Source organism: Dermacentor albipictus, chromosome 7 (genome assembly GCF_038994185.2).
Source record: "Dermacentor albipictus isolate Rhodes 1998 colony chromosome 7, USDA_Dalb.pri_finalv2, whole genome shotgun sequence".
NCBI lineage: Eukaryota > Metazoa > Arthropoda > Arachnida > Ixodida > Ixodidae > Dermacentor > Dermacentor albipictus.
The window spans coordinates 48,399,517-48,419,050 of record NC_091827.1 but is presented as its reverse complement, the minus strand read 5'-3'; the positions used below and the strand labels follow the sequence as shown (position 1 = coordinate 48,419,050).

Genomic DNA, 19,534 nt, shown 5'->3' with positions numbered 1-19,534 from the left:
CCAATATGGATGGGACCCGTTGCCACGCTTCGTTGTCGTCATGATTGTCTTTCAGCGATTATCGTCGGATCGACACACGCTTGTTTTGGCATTTCCCTCTCTCACCGCAATTCACTACACACACTTCACCACATCATAATAAAGCAGCAGACCTGATAGAAAAGTATTGCGCTACAAACTGACGCATTTCAATCTGTTTTCTACCTCTGCTCCACCATTACTGCAGCCAGCTTTTATCCTTCTTCACCGCAGCCTTCATAAACCTTTCCTCTACCATCCTTAAAGCCCAAGACCTTGATTAGGATGACGACATCGTAATCTACCTCTGGATGGAGATTTGTGATCCCATATTAGCCTATATTATTGTGTTTTGAAACACCTGCGTTATTGAAAGTTCACCGGATAGCTTTAGCAACCTCGGAGCAAAATTTAGCACCTTTGTCTGAGATGTGACATGCTAGAAAAAAATTTGGCAACACTGGTGAAGATTTATTTGCCACAGGCACACTATCGTGTCGAACTTACTTTATCGGCCCTTCAAAACAACGGGATCGCATTGTCATTCTTTCCAACATTGCTGATGGGTTTCCTCATAGGGATCACCTACAACTCATTCCTGACACGTACAATTCGAGCTTTAGAGCCTACTGTCGATACATGTATTATACTTTATAGTGAACTGGAATAGTGGGGACGTACGCATGAGTCGCAGTTCTCGTCTACATCTTGCGGCGCTTCATTCAATTGTAATGTGTAAGAAACATTTCAAGATAATGCCAGCACGAAACCTCATGCGATGATGGGCAGAGCAACAGGCGCTCTGGATAGCTTTTTGTGCACTGCCGACGACGAAAAATTCACCGACGAGTACGATACTCCCTAATGCGAAATTTGAGTGCAGCTCTATACGTGTTTTCATTTCGCGATATATTATCGGCCGGCGTGGACAATCTTCTCTCGTGCGGAACGTTGAAAACGGAGCAAAATGTGGCGCGACTGCCTCACTAATCAGGGGATTGCGAGAGGCAGCGCGTGGGTGACGCGTGGGCGGAATTCAGAGCAGCTGCCGCAGGCCGACCTCCGATATAGCCACCGTACCTCCGCTCATGCAGCGCTTTGTTTCCATATGTGGTATCGGTGGCGCCATCGGTGAACGGACGACGCGCGCTACTCTGGTGCCAGCTCGTAGCCATCGTCGCTGCAAAGCCCGACTTCCATGGCACTACGCTACTGCGTAACCACGCTTTTTAACGCGAGAGCGTTAAGGGCCCCATGTCACAGGAAATACGGTGTCAGCGACCAGCGTCGGACGTCGCTCCGACGAAAAGATTGTCTAACCGCCAAGGCCCTGCATGTGGCGCAAGGAAGTTACTGAACTAATTGTATTTATCAAGCTAAAATACGTAGAAAAATCGCAGAGTACGACTTACACACAACCTACAGACATGATTGCGTCAGATTGTAATTTGAACGTACGATAAAACATAATTCTGTTACGCGAAAACTAAAATAAACATATTTTCAAGCGTTTATACCATACATAGACTGGCCACGGCGCCTGCCATTTGCGCGTGCCGGCGCGTGAATATCTCGGAGTCCACAGAGCGGCGCTCCCGTTTTCTTGAAGCACTTCCAGATGGCGCTCGCCTCCTCCGCATCGCGGTTCACGCAAGAGGCCGCGTTTCTACCAGAAAGCCCGCCTTCGTGCATAGCGTTCACCGCGAGCGTTTACAGGTAAACATTACGGTCACATGCGCTGCAGTTGCCGGGAAGCGTGAGAAGCAGTCGGATAATTGAATGCTACCGCGTTCCACTCTTAAAGGCGAAGCTTAAGCGTCCTCCAAATTTTCTTACCACGCTGTCGTCATACCCTCCTCCTCGCTTTCCGCCTCGCGCTCTCTTCGCTATCGCCGTCTTTCAGCACCCGCTGCGCTTCGCGTTCGCTCTTTCATCATTCGCTGTGCTCGTGCGTTCGGTTACGAAAGGCCGCCGACGCTCGCCGCAGGAACGGGCACATTCACACCGGCGACTTGAGGAGGTCGCGCGACCATTTGCGACTCGCAGTCGAAAAGCGACCGAAGGCGACTGATGTTCACACCGGCAAGCCCGGCTCGCAAGTCGCAATCCCGGAGATTATCGTTCTCAGCGAGAACTCTCGGAATCTACGCGGAATTTGAATGCGACGCCGGAGGAGGCCGGATGTAGACACGCGAAAGATCACTTCCGGTGCGCCGCTGATTGGTTTATCAGTTTTGCGACCACGGTCGCTCGAGTGAAAAATCGCGCAGAGAGCGACTCGCCCAAAATGGTCGCTTTTCGAGAAAGGCGACCGTTTGCGACCATTTGCGACTGGTCGCAAAGCGACCAACTTGGTCGCGCGACCTCCTCAAGTCGCCGGTGTGAATGTGCCCTAATAAGGAAAGGCCGCGAACATGTATGCCATGCAGGGGTACTGCTAATAACTTCATCAATAGCGTATCGCTAAAATAAAATCTCGAGGAGATGCCCTCAAATACCAACATAGCTTTTCCACACCCTTCATAGATAAAATGTGCAAGTGCAGGACTTATTGAAGTTTAATTTGAGCCATCGTGCATATTCGCTTCTCGCGAAAAGTAGCGGGGTATTCTGTGCCACTAAGGCTTGACATTGCAGACTATTTCCGACATGTGAATCATTGTGCAAAGATTTTAAGTGACGACGTTCCTAAATGCTACGAAAGAACACAACCGGCTGTGTTCCCCGTCGACGAGTGGTCAGGCGCGTTCAACTTCAACCAGGAGATTATTTTAATGCGATATAGCTTTCTTTGGTTCTATATCGGCAGAATTCGGGGTCGTCTACTTGGCATCGCAGCAAAGGATGGGGAGAGGCATAAGTCTCGAGAGGGCTACAGTATGTTTAAAAAGTGAAGGCACCGCGACGAGCATAAAGCGCAGGTATGTACGCGTGCAGCGCGTAGCTGAAGGGGGTTGATCGCTGGTCACGTGGCGTAATGAGGAGGAGAAGCACGGAGCATGTGGCCCGTAGCGGTGCGGTCAGCGCAGCTTGCGTGAACACCAGCTGCTTATGCGCTCGCTCGTTTGCTGTAGCGTACCTGCGAGACCGTTCGGTCACGCAATCTATTAGAGACCTTTAGCGTATCCGGTATTCGGGCAAGCGCGGGCGGTTTCCCGGTTTAGCGGGGGCGTCAAGGTGAGCGGCCAGATGGGTGGCGCCAGCTGGTGGCGCAAAGCCCAACCACAGAAACACAGAGCTAATTACTATATTCTGCTTAGCTGCTGGCGTAAATTTTTGACAGTGGCGTAATCGTGTTCACAATTACGCTGCTGCCAAAAATTTGCACGAGTGGCGAAGCAGGATATGGTGAGTTACTGCAGTTTTAGCTATGCGTTTGTCTGGTTGAGCTCTACAACACCAGGCGGCTTCACAGCTCACGTTTACGCCCCGACCATCCGGTAATCCGCCCAAACCGCTCCCGTTTACCGGAATAGCGTACAAGCTAAATGTCTATTGCCGACATTAGAGACTTTTAGCGTGTCCGCTATTTCGGCAAACCGGGGTGGTTTGGTCGGATTGCCGGATGGGTGGGGCGTAAACGTGAGCGGTCAGATTGGTGGCGCCAGCTGGTGGTGCAATGCTCAACCACCTAAACACAGAGCCACTTACTATATTCTTCTTAGCTGGGGTGTAAGTTTTCGACAGCGGCGTAATTGTGAACAGAATTAAATTTGCAGCAGCACCGAAGCAGAATAAAGTAGGTTACTGCAATTTTAGTCCTGTTTGTCTGATTGAGCTCTACAACACCAGGCGGCTGCACCGCTCCGGCCGCTCACGTTTACGCCCCTGACCATCCGGTAATCCGCCCAAACCGCCCCGGTTTGCCGGAATAGCGGACACGCTAAAAGTCTCTATTGACAGACATATCCCTAGTGTTTTCTGCAGAGTTTTTTTTTTTCTTGCAGTGCCGTGCTCTCTGTGAAGGGCGCCAGAAAATATAGCCTGTTCCTCTCCACAACAGAGTCTGAGCGTGTACGGTCCGTTATATAAGCAACGGCGTTTGCGAAATGCCCATATTACCAGACGCTGATAGCAACATCTTGTGACGCTTCGTCGAACCACAATTTCTTATAGATAGATTTTCGGGTTGCATGAATGTTCCTGCCGAAAAGAAAAAGAAAAGACATTTAAAAAAGGCAACGTGCGCACGATTACAACGCTGCCTAAAATTAGCACCAGAAGCGAAGTAGAATACACTTGGTTACTGCAAAAGCCGTGTGTTTGGCTCATTGTGCTCTGTGTCACCGACCTGGCTGCGCCCATTTACGTCTCCGGTATCTCGGTAATCCTCAACCGGTTAGAAGTTCGCGTACTAACTAAAGATATCTGATCACTGTCTTAAAACAAGCAAAGCATTGTTTTGACTGAACCATTTAAAACAAGCAGGTTTTGGCCGAGTGAACAAGCACGTGCACTGAGATCTATATTGTTATTTGAGTCATACATAACCGTGGAGAAAGTATCGCCAAAGATGTATACCTATATTATTCAATGTTAATTTCCGTGCAGCTTATTTGTATCAGTTAAAGAAGCTTGTGAAGAGCCATTTAGGAGCAGTTTTGTGCGCTTTGTATATTCCAATGACCCTTGTATGGCATCGCGCCAACCCAACATTTCGGCGGTCTACAAAGTAAAAGGCATGCAACGGAGAGGGACAGCATAGATTTGCACAATTAAAATTTTGCATAGCGTTGAGAGGACTTTATTTCTATTCTCTTTGTAATAAATGCCAGCAGTGAGTCCAAGGTAAATTCATGAGGTATACGTAGATCGATTAACTTTCGACCTCCAATTTCCGCCTTTCTTCACTGCAGCCTAAAACGTACGAATAAAATTTGGCCAGGGTTTAGGTACCGGTAATCGTCAATGTATGCCATAGCATTCTTATGAGCTTGAGAGGCGTATATTTTTTTTATATTTCATATGGGTGCAATCGACGGTCAGGTCCAATGTACGTGCTGGAATCTATGTCAAGTGAAACGCTGCGTGATGCGGTTATTCAAATGCAATAAAACTGCTCATCTTCTGCAGCACACATTCGCAGCGTAGCGGATGACAGCGGCCCAGTTTGCTATTGCACTGCAGGATCGGCCCACGTTAGTTAGCCCTATAATGCACTATAGCTAACTCAAGGATCGGTCCACGTTTTTAGGCTAGACGATGACGCGTCCAAAATGGCGCAAAGTAGTAGGGACGTTTAGCGCGTCCGGTATCCGGGAAAGCGCGGGCGGTTTTCCGGTTTAGCGGGGGCGTAAAGGTGAGCGGCCCGATCGGTGGCGCCAGCTGGTGGCGCAAAGCTCAACCACACAACCACAGAGCTAATTACTGTATTCTGCTTAGCTGCTGGGGTAAATATTCGACAGTGGCGTAATCGTGTTCACAATTACGCCGCTGCCAAAAATTTGCACGAGTGGCGAAGCAGGATATGGTGAGTTACTGCAGTTTTAGCTATGCGTTTGTCTGGTTGAGCTCTACAACACCAGGCGGCTTCACCGCTCACGTTTACGCCCCGACCATCCGGTAACCCGCCCAAACCGCTCCCGTTTACCGGATTAGCGTACAAGCTAAACGTTTCGCATCAAAACGTAGAACTAGACGCTGGTCACGACGGTGTTCAATTGAGATAATTAAGCACACTGTCACGAGCAGTCAAAAAGGAAGAGCAACAAAAGCCGAGAGATAAGAAAAGAGGACCGATATAGCTTATCGTGTCCCACTTGAGTGCACTGGCATGCACAGAGAAAGTCGCTTACACCTTATCTTGATTGAAAACAGCTGTTCGTGGGCGACAACAGGTGGCCCCACTGCAGCAAGCGATCGAAGAAACGAGAACAAGACAACCGCACGAACAAGCAGACAAGTGTTTGACGGGAGGGCAACGAAGGGAAGTTGCGACTTTTTTTCTTCCGTGTGCGGTTTGCGGTTGTTGGCCCGTCGGAAGAACGCTAGTCATGTCCAAGGTGAATTGGGAGCTTAGTTTGATCACCGCTACAGAAGATCATATGACCGGCGACTATAATAACAAATTCTATATTGCAGCCGGTTCTCCTGTGCAGCTTTCTCGGCTCCTGCTCCTGGCGCGTTCGCATTGGTGAGTTTTATGCAAGCAGTGGCCTCGAAGCGTTTTTTTTTTTTGTACGCCTAGGCAATGCCGTGTTGGGCGTTTTGCGAAACGACAAGGGCAAACAATGCCAATACACTAAAAGAAAATATTTTGGTCAATACGATGCTGGTTTCTCAAAAACTTGGTCAGAAGTGCTTCTTATTAACTATTGTCCATGCCACGCCTGTCTGAGCCACAGCATGTACAGCAGCGCTAAAGTTAAATTAGTATCCTGCATTTTACCTGTAACCTACATATATGATATCGCACACCCTTCATGACTATTTTTTTGAGTGGGCACGTGACTTATTAAAACAGAATTTATTTGCAGTACATATCTGAAACTTTCACATCAGCTAGATTACACGAAAAAGCCGATTTTGCATACTTGGTTTACTTTCGCATTAGCTGATTACAAGTTCACTATAAGAATAATCATTCACTGTGGAATTGAGCTCGAGGCCAACCGCAGTTATGAAGACACGGACACAGTGCTTGTGTTGTGCCGACGCCTTCTTTCGTCTCCATTTTTTTTTTCAGTGCTCTGTTGTTATTAGCCATGAACACCAATACCCACTCGCCAAGTTTTCCACCCTCTACAGTTGTGAAGTCACAGTCATATTTTGCAGGCAGGGGAAATACGTCCTGAAATTATGTGGTGAAATGCATCGATGCTTTGCGTGGTTAACATAGCGCTTTTCGGCGCAGATCTTGAGGATGCATTTCTCGAAACTGATGAATTTGTGTTTAACGGACACGACTTCTATCATCACTGCACTCGGCTTCGATGAATCTGATTGGGGTATATATATGGTCTATAATCATGCAATCTTATTGAATTTTAATGGATAATTGTCGTTAACGTACACCGGAATTCGTCGTGTGAGTGTTCTCTTGAAGTAATCTAGCTTACATGACAGAACTACACTATCTGCACAAAGAAAAAAAAAGAATAGTTCTATTTTAAGTAAAAGGAAAAGAAGAAAGAGGGATCTCCAGCTGATATATAGGTAGACATATTTCGGGAAGTGTATATCGTCTATATGTTGACCGATATGTTTATCACAGTCTTACAAGTGAAGAAGATTCACTTCGAATATCGGCCAGTGGAGCTGAAGCCGAATGGGGAGCAGGTAATTCTTGTTTTAAATTCTGTCAATACAATGAGCGATATACTTAGTGACAGTCGTGGTTCTAGAGATAAATGGACGAACAGGATTTGCTTGACTTCTGGTATATATGAATTCTGTGTACGAGGAAAGATGCATGCTTTGACAAATTAACGTTTATGTGGACAAAAACAAGGATGATGACATCAAGGATGATACCGTTTCACACCTATTATACGGTCGAACCTCGTCATAACGAAGTCGCACACTCGTCACAGATACGTTTAAACATCTTAAGTACATCTTAAAGCATATATTTGTCACATGCTGATATCGGCGAGAAAATTTTAGATTCGTTATATCCGATAATTCGTTACTGTTGTACTTATTTAGATTCCGCTGTAGAAAAAGAAAAGGGGAAAGCGAGTGTCGAAGTAAAGATAGAATAATAATTATTATAAATAAGCTGATGCACATACGTGCTTGGAAGTAATGATTAAGAAGCTAAGTAGTCGCTGTTTTCGTTGTTCCTTCTGCCAACTACGATATTCTCTTTGCAGTTCAGTGTTATTACGCTGCTTTGCCGTTTCACTAAGCTTACGTTTTTTTAGTGCCATTGAAAGAACCCGTCTCGGCACATCCGACCCCCTTCAAAGCGATCGTAAAAACTGAGCCTAATCGCTACCACAACGCGTTTTTCTGCCAAACCAAATCTACCAATAAGTTATTCTTATCAATTTACACTTTTCATTGCATCAAATGACTATGTCGAGGCGACGGCGACGTGACAAGTTTTTTTTATTTCTAAAGCTACCTATCATCTAAGGTTACACTAATATAACGAATAAATGTTTTAACTTAAGAAATTATGCACTTATTTCCAAATTACAAGGCATTAGTGACATAAAGGGTTTCTACAGGGTACTTTCCAAGAAATAAAAGAAATCACGATTACGATACTCCTTAATGCGAAATTTGCGCGCAGTTTTATACGTGTTTTCATTTCACAATATAATAACGGGATAGCGTCAAGGGCCCCGTGTCGCAGACAATCCAGTGTCGGCGTCCTGAGTTGTAGGTCGTTTCGGCAAAAAGATTTTTGTACCACCCATACCCAGACGCTCCTTGTAGCGCAAGGAAGTTACTGCACTAATTGTATTTCTCAAGCTAAAATGCGTAGAAAAATCGTAAAGTACGACTTACACGCAACCTACAGACATGATAGCGTCGTATTGTATTTTGTATATACCAGAAAACATAATTATGTCACGTGAAAACTAAAACAAACCCATTTTCTAGCGTTTATACCATACCTAGACTGGCCACGGCGTCCTCCATTTGCGCGCGCCGGCGCGTGATTATCTCGGAGTCCACGGAGCCGCGCTCCCGTTTCCTTGAAACACTTCCAGATGGCGCTCACCGCCGCATCGCAGCCCACACAAGAGGCCGCGTTTACGTATTACGTTTACGTATTTAACTAATTACGTTATGGCACATTATGCAATACAGAACGTCTGGCCGTGGAGTTCGCCAGGCGGATCCACTTGGTACGAATTCTCAGGATAGCACAATTTCCGATATATTAATTCCGGAGCTTTGCGAAGAAATACATTGGCGGTCCAGTTACTTTTGTGCTTCAATGCTTAAAATGACGTTTTGTGAAAAAAGTAAGTCGAACGACAGTGCATGCTTACCGCAAGTTTGATGGCGCATATCTCGAAAATGATGTCTTCTAAGCAACTATTTTCGAGTGAATATGCCTTGTAGTTTCACCGGTTACAATTTATACGTTGCAACATGTGCCATAGGTAATTAGCTATAAATATAATTATTATTAGCTTTTGTTCATTAGTATATTATACATTTCAATTTATTGTGCAAGTAATATTCACCTCTTCGAGCAGACCAGCTTAAAGAACATAATTGTGCAACCTGCCACAGGCAATTTTTAAGAATTTTCTTGTGTTTGCTGAAACACCCGGTATAACATGCTGTTTCATCTCTTCTGATACAGTGCTCTTAGATGTTAACTGAATGTTGTCACTTTGATCACATGTTGTCCTCACTTTCAGGAAACTGCAAAATTCAAAACGGTGAACCCAATGGGCCAGGTTCCCGTTTTGCTAGCCGACGGAAAGCCCATCAGCCAATCGGTAATGCGACACACGTCCTGCACCATTTCTTTTTTTGGTCTTTGGTGGATCCATGCATGCTTAAACAAGCTACTGCTTTGTGCATGCAAATTAATTGTTATTACAGTGAATACCATCATGCAAACCTTGGTTCCCTACAATAATTATTAGAGGGAACTATAAAGCTAGTGTCTAATGGGAGATGGCCAATCACGGAGGTTTAGCCATGGGAAAGGGTTAGTTAGTACATGGACTTGCTTAGACTTCGTCTTGGCTTCTAACGACTTTGTGATTTTGCAAATTGGTCATTTTCAACAAAATGCTCCCCGCAGGGGCGTCTGCGTAAGCAGGCGTTTGGTGTTTTGCGACACCACGGACCCGAGCACATGGTGTTCGGACCCTCACACGCTTAATCATGCACGGCTTAGCCGTGTCCGATGAAAAGGGGATCCCGCGGGTTGAGACGATGCTGAGTGTTTGAACCCTCGAGGCCCTTCGGCGCAGGCAACACACCCCTTTGGCCTAGGCTTCACGTATGCGGCACCCCCGGACTGACCCTCCCGGGGGAAATCGGTAGTTGCCTTTTCCTATCCTCATGTCCGATCTTCGCCTTTCGCTCTCACTTTTAATCTGTCCTGTTCTCCCCTCTCGTCTGCATTACTTCCGGTTTTCTAGCCAGTGATGGTTAATTCCTGTATGAGTAGCCAATCTGTGTTATGTAATATTCGGTTATAGTGGCAACCTACAACTGGCATTTGCAGGACCTCTGCAGGACTGTTTCACAGGTCCTGCAGAGTTTCCTTGTAGGGCTCCAGGGTGGGTGGCTGGCGTTACTGCCAAAAAACACACTCACTTATGGCTAGTTCCTTCCCCCCACTACCTGATCGGTCCCTGAAGAGAGGGTGCACCATGAAGGCTTCGAGTTCTTTGGTCGCCAAAAAGAATTCTTCCCCCGATTTCACGTCATCCACTCTGAAAAATCAGAAAAGCAAATACGACCAATCTCACTTTCCTTGTTTCAATAACTCTAACTGAGGCACTTGGACCATGTTATAAAGCAACAAAGATGGCTTGCGGACATCTCCTGTTGCAATTCCGCGATAAAAAGCAACATGAGAAACTGTCTAAATTAGTATGATTTGGAGATGTTCCAATGACAGTGACCCCGCACCGAACAATGAACATCACCCGTGGCGTAGTTTTCGATGCTGATCTGATGGAGCTGACTTAAGCTTAACTAGTAGAGGGCTGAAGTGATCAGAATGTGATCAATGTTAAGAGAATCAAGATGACACGTGACGGAAAAGAGACCGAAACTAAGCACCTAATTGTAACTTTCGGATGCCTGAGACCGTTGACGCAGGGTACATAAATATCAGGGTAGACCGTACATACCGAATCTTCTCCGATGCTTTGAATGCCGAAGATTCTCCCACATTTCACAGAACTGCCGAGGCCGACTAGCCTGAGCCAAGTGTAGGGCCCACGAGCATCCATCTGAACCCTGTGAAGACACTCCGCGCTGCGTTTAAATAGACTGGATGACAGGCCATTTACGGAAGCGAAGATCTTGGGAGCCTGGCTTCACAGTTTCGTTGGCTCAGAAAGCAGTTCGAGCGCTTTTTCGCTACCTGAGGGCAACAGACTTGAGTGCCCGACTATAGACATCCTACACCTAAGTTCTCTCTCTTCCTCTTTCACTCCCCATTCCCCTCCCCACGTGTAGGGTAGCAAACTGGACTCAGTCTGGTCAACCTCCCTGCTTTTCCGTCTTCCCTTCTTTCTCTCTCTCTCTCTCTCTCTCTCTCCACGCTGCGTCAACTGCGATGGGGAGCACGCCGCTTACTCGCGGTTCTACCCGTCCTGGAAGAAAGGGAAGGAAATAGTTAAAGTCAAAGAAAACATTTCGCTTCAAGAAGCACGCAGGCGGCCATTATCATAACTTGCCAAAGAACAGCTTTGCCGAAGTGGCGCATCAGTGGGCAGCGCCCACCGTTCCAGAAGAAGCGGCCACCGACCTCCGGGCTGGTGGCCTCGGGGGTCTCGTCTCCGGAGGCGAGGCCTTCACGTCAAACTCTGCGCTTGCAGGCGTGCGTGTCCAGCACCTCGCAAGAGCCGGTGGCCATAACCAGCCAGACGGCGGCGCCAGCGCCTAAGGAGCGGCGAGATTCTCGCGATCGCGCAAAAAAATAACCGAAAACAAAACCAAAAAATAAAAGAAAATTGCGCATCACAGGGCCCGACAAGGGATCTGTGAGCTAATTCGTCTCTTTTGAACAGACATCACAAAAAGCACTTTCACCGCGTATATACTGTGGGGATGCGCGACTCTCGCGCGTCCCCTGATATGTTTTTCCCGCATGGCGCGTCTCCTGTAATCCGGCTTCGCGGCGTGGCCTGGCGCCCACGGCGGTCGGAGTGGTTGAGGCGCAGTGCCAGAGAGAGGGCGCGAGTGTTGCGCAACTTGGGCGCCGAGATACAAGGCGCTCCGTCTTTCCCGGCGGATCGGCGAACAGCGTGGACGTCCCGCGCGCGCGCCGACCCGTGCTTCTGCGAGACCACCTCGCGTGGCCTGCCTTCGAACGCGCCACCGTTGGCGTGACCGTACGCGCGAACGACCAGGCGTTGCGATCCAGCATGGGGCGAACATATTCGCTCGTTATCCGGTCGGGGTGAGTCGGACTTCTAGATTTGTCGCGCGCCCACCGGCATGTTTTGTGGATAGCAACTCGGCTAGCAGGCATTGATCTATGAAAGGTGCAATAAATGCCCTTGTGATAGTTTGCACTACTGTGTTGTCGTTCCTTTGTCCCAAGAGCATGGGTGTGAGAACCCCACAATACAAACAATATAGCGGGACGTCAGAGGACTCCTCCGCAACCTTGATGACGTTAAAGAAATCCTACACAGGTTTAATCCTAAGGTGCTGTGTCTTCAAAAGACACACCTTAAGTCTGCACAATCCAACCTTCTCAGGCAGTACGCCATTTTCCGGAAAGACCGAGACGATGCTCTCGCGCCGTCCGGTGGTGTAGCAATAGTTGTAGACAAACAAGTCTGTAGCTTGTCAACATGTTGCCCTTCAGACGGCTCTTGAGGCAATGTCGATTCGGGCAATTCTTTTTAAGAAACTGGTCACTGCCTGTTCTTTATATACATACCCCCCCAAACTATCCTCTCGGAAAAACAGATTTTTACAGCCTTGCTGAGCCACTTCCGGTATCCTACATACTTGTGGGTGATTTTAATGCTCACAACACGCTGTGGGGAGACTCGCGATTGGATCCGAGTGATGGACTTATAGAAAATGCTCTTGTGAGCTCTGGTGCGTGTCTCTTCAACTAGGAACAAGCATATTACAGTCTTTACAATAATTCATATTCATCAATAGACCTGTCGATTGGCTGTGCTTCTCTATTCCCTGGTTTAATCGCATGTCATCAAAACCCCGTAAACCTAAAGAGAGGGGGTTCACCGAGGGACCCAATTTTTATTAGTCATATCATCAGAAGCCAGCAAACACTGATACCAAGGACAACATAAAGGAAATTACTTAATTGTGCTCAATAAATAAAATACAGAACGATAAATTAATAGAAATGAAAGTAAATGAAAAAACAACTTGTCGCAGGTGAGGAACGATCCCATAACCTTCGCATTTTGTGTGCGATGCTCTACCAATTGAGCTACCGAGGCGCCGTTTCCACATCCACTTTCTTGGGTATTTATGTATCCTAGTAGAACCCTGGGAGTTTAAGCCAGCGCCACCACTCAGAGACCTTGGCGGTGGGTGTGGAACATCCTTTCTGCCGAAGGCGTCACGAGAACGTGATCTTATATGTTGATGTGTACTTATACCCATCGTGTATTTGATTTTGTCAAAAATAAAGATTGATTGATTGATTGATTGATTGATTGATTGATTGATTGATTGATTGATATCCCGTCCGTTATATCAAGGTTCGGCTGCAATGTCTTGAAAAAAAAATGCTTCAGCAGTCTAAACTGATTTCGGTGCCCTCCATGCCAAGTGCCCTCTTGGCTGTACCGCTCAGCTATAGGCCATACGTTGACGTTTGGTGCGCAGGTGGCCATCATGGAGTACTTGGAGGAGACGTATCCTGAGCCGAGCATGCTGCCCGCAGAACCCTATTTGAGGGCCAAGGTTAGCATCTGATTTAACTTTGCAAGGACCGACCTTCCCTTTTTGCTGAATCTTAGCACCGCATTTTTGTCTAGTACCTGCAGTGGTGACTAAGTATAGAGGTGTGACATTGCAAGCGCTACATGAGCGCGAGGTTGCTGGTTCGATTACCAACGGTGGCCTGGGCCGCATTCCGATGGAGGCGGAACGTAAAAAGAATGCTCGTGTACTATCCTTTATGTGTGCACGTAAGAGAGCCGCAGGTGGTGAACATTAATTCGCAGCCCATCCAGTACGGCGTCCTGCGGGACGCGCATTGTGCCGTTTTTGGAAGTTAAGCGCCGTAATCATTTTTAAATATTTTGCGAAGCTGATGATTAGTCAAATTGGTTGGCATTTATCGTGGCAAAGGCATGCGCTGCTGATGTGCAACACGAAGGATAGGCACCAACTCGCAACTCGTTTTCATTGGAAAGCAGTGAAATATACTGTGCAAATCCAATGTAGTCTTACTCTCTTTGCGCTCTCTCTCTCTCTCTCTCTCTCTCTCTCTCTCTCTCTCTCTCTATATATATATATATATATATATATATATATATATATATATATATATATATATATATATATATATATATATATATATATATATATAGTGTGCGTGTGTACTTGCATCATCACGCATGTTTTGCACGTTTTCAACTCTAATAGGTTAGAAGTAGCTGTGGCTACGTCACAATACCTAGCTTTTTTTATACACGATGCCAGCCAAGTTTATTTTGTGTCATGACGTCAGGATATAATGTCAATAACGTCAAACAGCATTTTGAAGTCAATTCACACTAATATCAAATTGCAATATGTTTTCATATTTGCTAAGTCATATACGCGCATGATCGATAAGCTTATGGAAGAGCATCTACAGCTTTGAGAATATGTGTCAGCACTTCTTCAACATATAGCGTTGCTTTATTATTACAGTGACAAGAAAATGTTCGTGCTAACGGTCCTACATCCTCGCGGTGGCATCACCCATGAAGGGTAACGATCTGATATGTTGGGCAAGCAGTTCAGGACAGCAAATGCATTCCACTTAAGCTTGCATCCAAGAAGACATGCTGAACGAAGTTTACAAATGAGACTTTGAGTACAAAGGTGTTTGCCCGCTTTGTTCGTCCTGTTCTTGGGCTGTGTTCTCGTGCTTAAAACGTGGCCGATGATCCCAGATCAATGCCCTCCTTCAAATTACCCCACTTAAGCACGTTAGGTTCGTTCGGTTAAGCAGGAATACGCACTTCTTCTCTGCAGTGTCGAGAGGTTGTGGAGCTGATCGTTTCCGGAGTCCACCCTCTGCAGAGCCCCAGCATGATCCCATTTCTCGGCAAGGCTGAATGGAAGAAGTGGGCCGAGCGCGCTATCACTCGTGGCTTCGCAGGTTAGTGAGGAAAAACAAAACCTTCATCTAGACAGGAAGGCCGGGGTGTATGCATGTAAGCGTACATCCCGGTAATTGCGTTTTGCCAATGTAAAAACTGACGAGACAAATGCAGGCTGCACGTGAGTCAAATTTCGGTTTTGGCACTGATGGCCGCAAGAAGGGGTGTCTATTTCTCTAGCATTTATCGAGACGAACATTCTCTGTACTTTCACGGATGCCATTCAAAGCCCTTGGGAGTCATTCAAATTCTGTTTGCATTTATGTAGTCGTTACATCAGTGCCGGAGAAAGACATGTCACATTTTAAGAAATGTGCGTTTCGCGCTGAAGCCACAAACGTTTCAATGATTCATGCAGATAGAGGTGTATTCAGCAAATGTATTTCATAGGCTGCGATGCTGTCATATTTAACGCGAAACGCCTTTGAAATCGGTCAGTGGAGATCACTTGCTAAAACCGCATGTAACGAAAACTAGTTTTAGCATTATCGCTTATGTTTTTGCAACCACACATCCCACGTGCCTTACCTTGTTATCGTCGTGTAGAGGAAAGAAGCCATTACTCGATCATGCATGTGTCCCATGTACAGATGCCGCCTTTGTTGAAAATAAGTACTTCTTTTAAGAAAACGCTGTTTTATGCTTTGAAGCACAAAGTGACTGCAACACCAATGCATTTCGTCTGACAATTTGAAATTTAATATCTCGAAACTGGCAAAGTCCAGAGAATTCGTTCTAACTGGATACTTCTCGCGAACGCATCGGCTATAATTCGTAGATTTAAATATGTGCTGCAAGATAATTAATTAAAAAGTTGTTGAGCAGAAGTACGTTAACTATTTAATAAAACATTTTGATTTCTCGTAGAAGTTTCGCCCGCTTCGTCGACTAATTTCGATCAAGGGTTAGAATTGTGCCATCTGCCACAGGCAATTTTTAATAACTTATATTGCGGGGGCCGCCGGGGACCTTCTCCGTCGGCGTCGCCGCCTCTGGGAGGCGGCTCTCAAAAGTTCTGAGCTGGAAGACCAGCTCTGGGCCGTCCGGCAAGCCGAAGATGCCGCCCGAGTCCAAGGACTTCAAGCCGCCACCTGAGGCCACCACAACCAAATCTGCTGGACCATTCTTTCTAATAAAGTCGATTTTCTTCTTTTGAGAAAGACACCCTCGATAGTGTCATTAACGAAGAAGAACAAGCACAGCGAATTATTATGCAGGTTTCATAGCAAAGGTGCCATTTATGCAGTCGAGAGGTCCACACAGTAGATTTTTCTAAACAAATTGACTAGGAAGGAAACCGAATATTTTCTTGTTAAATGGAAGCCTCACTCTAATGAAAACTTGGTGCCTGCATGAAAAAAAAGCAATACTTTACGTAAATTGACCTGCCTAATCAGAAGGTTCGAAGTGGACTCCTGTGTTCCTGTGTCATTGTAGGAACTAATAACCATTATCGTACAACTGAAAAAGCAATATATATATATATATATATATATATATATATATATATATATATATATATATATATATATATATATATATATATATATATATATATTTCGAATAATACATACGAATCAGTTACAGATTATTTGTTTCGTAATTGAAATTTCTGATATTCATGCACCATCGTTGTATAGAGATCTGACAGTGTACCGTACTTACTCGCGTAATGAAGGCACTCGCATATGAATGCACTCCCCTGGCTGGTCACCAAAAATTGAATCCCCCACCCCCTTCCCATAGTGATCACACCTGCCACTTGGTGCCGCGAACGTTGGCCTATTTTTCGATTTCTACCAATGATGATGGTCATGATGATGATGGCCGACCACGGATGCCAGATCGCCTGATGTTCCCTAGCACCACCTAGCGTTGCCTGCATAAAGCCGGTATTCCTTCTTGTTTTGTCCGCGCCGTTGGCCGCGTCGACACATGCAAGAATCAATCAGACTCTGTGTGTCACAATGGAGTGGTACGCAAGCGACGTCACTGAACTCAATCTCGAAGCTTGAGGGATGCTTTGGAGTATGGCAACCGCGCATCGGTCAAGTACTTCAGCGTCGATGAAGTGCTCATTCGCTACTGGAGGTGGTAGCACGAAAAACTGAAGCCTACCTGAAAGACAGGCAATTGAAAGCGGGGCATTCTGGCTACAAACTTCAAGGTGAGCAGCAGCTGGACGGCGCCCTTCATGTGGTCCAGGGTAATCATCCTCTGACGACAGAGGAAAGAGTACGCTGGTGGAACTCTTATGTGCGTGGGTCTTAGAGAGAGAATGGGGGAAGATATTTAACAAATATTTAAATCGCGCCTGGGTCTGCGCTCTGTAGGTGACAGTCGAGAGCCGTCCCTTATGATGGTGAGTGGACAAATGGTTGAGGAGACTTATCCAGCGTAAGCGATTTGTTCCGACAGTGTCATAAAAAGATTAACGAGAATCAGCATCTCATACTCACTTTTTTTTTATTCATGTAGCCTAAAGGCCTTTTTACAGACATTACATAGGTGGCTACATAACATTACATAAGATATTGCGGTGAATAAATAATGAAAACGAGCGCCATTTGCTGAGAACGGATCTTTATAAGACATACTGAAAAATACACTGCGAACACTAGAACACACTAGAAAAAGTAGAACTAAAATAGTAGTGGCAACAATATAGAATAATACAATTCTAAACAGTCGGCACAATACAATTCTAACAGTCGGCGCGCAATAAGCACTTCAGTTTGCTAACAAAAGCGTCGTGGTCATTGACAGAAACGATTTCCGCAGGCAGCTTATTCCAATGGTAAATGGCAAGAAACAATGGCGAATGACGCATAAGCTTGGTACGAGCGATCTTTGGTTGTACTTTAAAGCCGTGGTATAATCGGGGAAAGATTTGATGGACCGGTTTGATATGAGATTCTGTAAATGGCGCAGGATTGTAATAAAGTCAGTGGGATAAAGGGGTAACAAGTCTTCGCGTTTCCAGTGAGCATAAATTAAGGCGCGATTCGATATCAATGATGCTGGAGTAGCGAGAATACGTCCTTGGGATAAACCTAGTGTCCTTATTCTGCAATTATTCGAGTTTCCCGGCAAGGTATGCTTGATGCGGGTTCCAGACGATGGCGGCGTATTCTAGTTGCGATCTGACTAAAGTTGTGCATGCTAGTAGTTTGGTTTCCTGATTTGCGGAATGTAAGTGACGCCTAATGAAACCCAGGGTCTTCGACGCTTTGGTGGTGATGTAATCATTGTGTTTGTGCCATGTCAGGTCTGAAGAAATATGAACGCCTAAGTATTTTGCTGGCAGGAACTTTCTCAGTATCCACGTTATTCACAGAATAAAAGCAGCGAGAATCTCTTGACGCTACAGAAGACCGCGTGCTATCGGACAGTGCTATATTGAAGCTGAAGGGCCCTAAAGCTATTGCAGGAAGTGCAGATTTCTCGTTTACAAATTCTGATTCACAATGAGAGTCCTCAAGGTGAGAAAATAAAAGACTCAATCGGCCCGATTCCCGTAACTTCCGTCTCTGTTTGATTCATTGGTAGTGGTATTCGTATACGTAATCTTAGTGCACCGTAGATTAGGCTTAATCATGGCCGCGAAAAAAAAATGCTGAAAATTTAATCCCACGTAATGAGCGCCCTCCATCAATTGCGTCAACGTTTGGATGAAAATGGTTATGCGAGTAAATACGTATGCTGTCCGCTTAACTCTATAAATATTTTGTGCTGTTCGACTTCTTTTTTGGTTTACTGCACCAACTCGCTGAAATTTCAATCCTGTTTTTTTTTGTTGTTGTTGAGCTGGCTACTCTTGAGATAGTACCTCGGGGGCCTTTTCGTTTTCTAACTTATCTCCTGTGCAGGTGCTCACGTGCACGAAAGTTCAGAATTTGCAGTTAAACAATCCTCGTATATTTCGTTCTTGATTCGTTACTTGCAGCCCTGGAAACCATCCTTGCGGAGACAGCTGGCCGATACTGCTTCGGAGATCAGGTGACATTCGCGGATGCCTGCCTCTTACCTCAAGTGCACAACGCATACCGCATCGGCGTTGATCTAACGCGCTTTCCAACGGTGCGGCGGATTTACGAGGCACTTCAGCAGCACCCACTTGTTAAGAAGGCTCATCCGTCGTGTCAGCCGGACACCCCTCCGACGGGAGTTCCCAACACATTTGACCTCTTCAAGGAGCCAGGGGATCAACAGCAGTAGGAAGCAAGTTGAAGTTTATGTGTTGGTAAAATAAACAGTCGTTTCAGAGATACTTGCATTCCGAGTTGTAAGCTGTGTTGCTCCGCCTTCATATATAACATGACCGATATTGTAGTGTGGACATATTGTATGAGAGGAAAATTAAAAGAGGATCAAGACTGAATTGCAGAGAACTTATTTGCTACGTACTATGGGTGATACAGTAAAGAAAACATGCATCAAGAGAAGGCACATTGGTTCGTGTCTGCGGTTTCAGAAATGTATAGTATCTCGGAACTGAAATCGCTGACCAGTGTCGATTTCCGGCTGAGCCATCCAACGACAACCGTCAAAGA

The 19,534-nt window shown here is 45.9% G+C and overlaps 1 protein-coding gene across 1 annotated transcript; it reads left to right on the top strand.

The window, feature by feature from the left end:
• The first annotated feature begins 5,887 nt into the window (after positions 1–5,887).
• On the top strand, positions 5,888–19,228 carry LOC139047975 (maleylacetoacetate isomerase-like). The gene is made up of 7 exons (XM_070522212.1): positions 5,888–6,020; positions 6,100–6,151; positions 7,232–7,296; positions 9,345–9,425; positions 13,492–13,569; positions 14,854–14,980; positions 18,928–19,228. The coding sequence occupies exons 1-7, from the start codon at positions 6,012–6,014 to the stop codon at positions 19,197–19,199; spliced, it is 684 nt and encodes a 227-aa protein (XP_070378313.1). The 5' UTR covers positions 5,888–6,011; the 3' UTR covers positions 19,200–19,228.
• Positions 19,229–19,534: the final 306 nt, after the last annotated feature.

What these genes read in the sequence shown, in the direction of transcription:
- LOC139047975 (XM_070522212.1), top strand. An exon ending in TGAAGCCGAATGGGGAGCAG is followed by an intron (nt 7,297 to 9,344) that starts GTAATTCTTGTT and finishes CCTCACTTTCAG; the next exon opens with GAAACTGCAAAATTCAAAAC. An exon ending in AACCCTATTTGAGGGCCAAG is followed by an intron (nt 13,570 to 14,853) that starts GTTAGCATCTGA and finishes TCTTCTCTGCAG; the next exon opens with TGTCGAGAGGTTGTGGAGCT.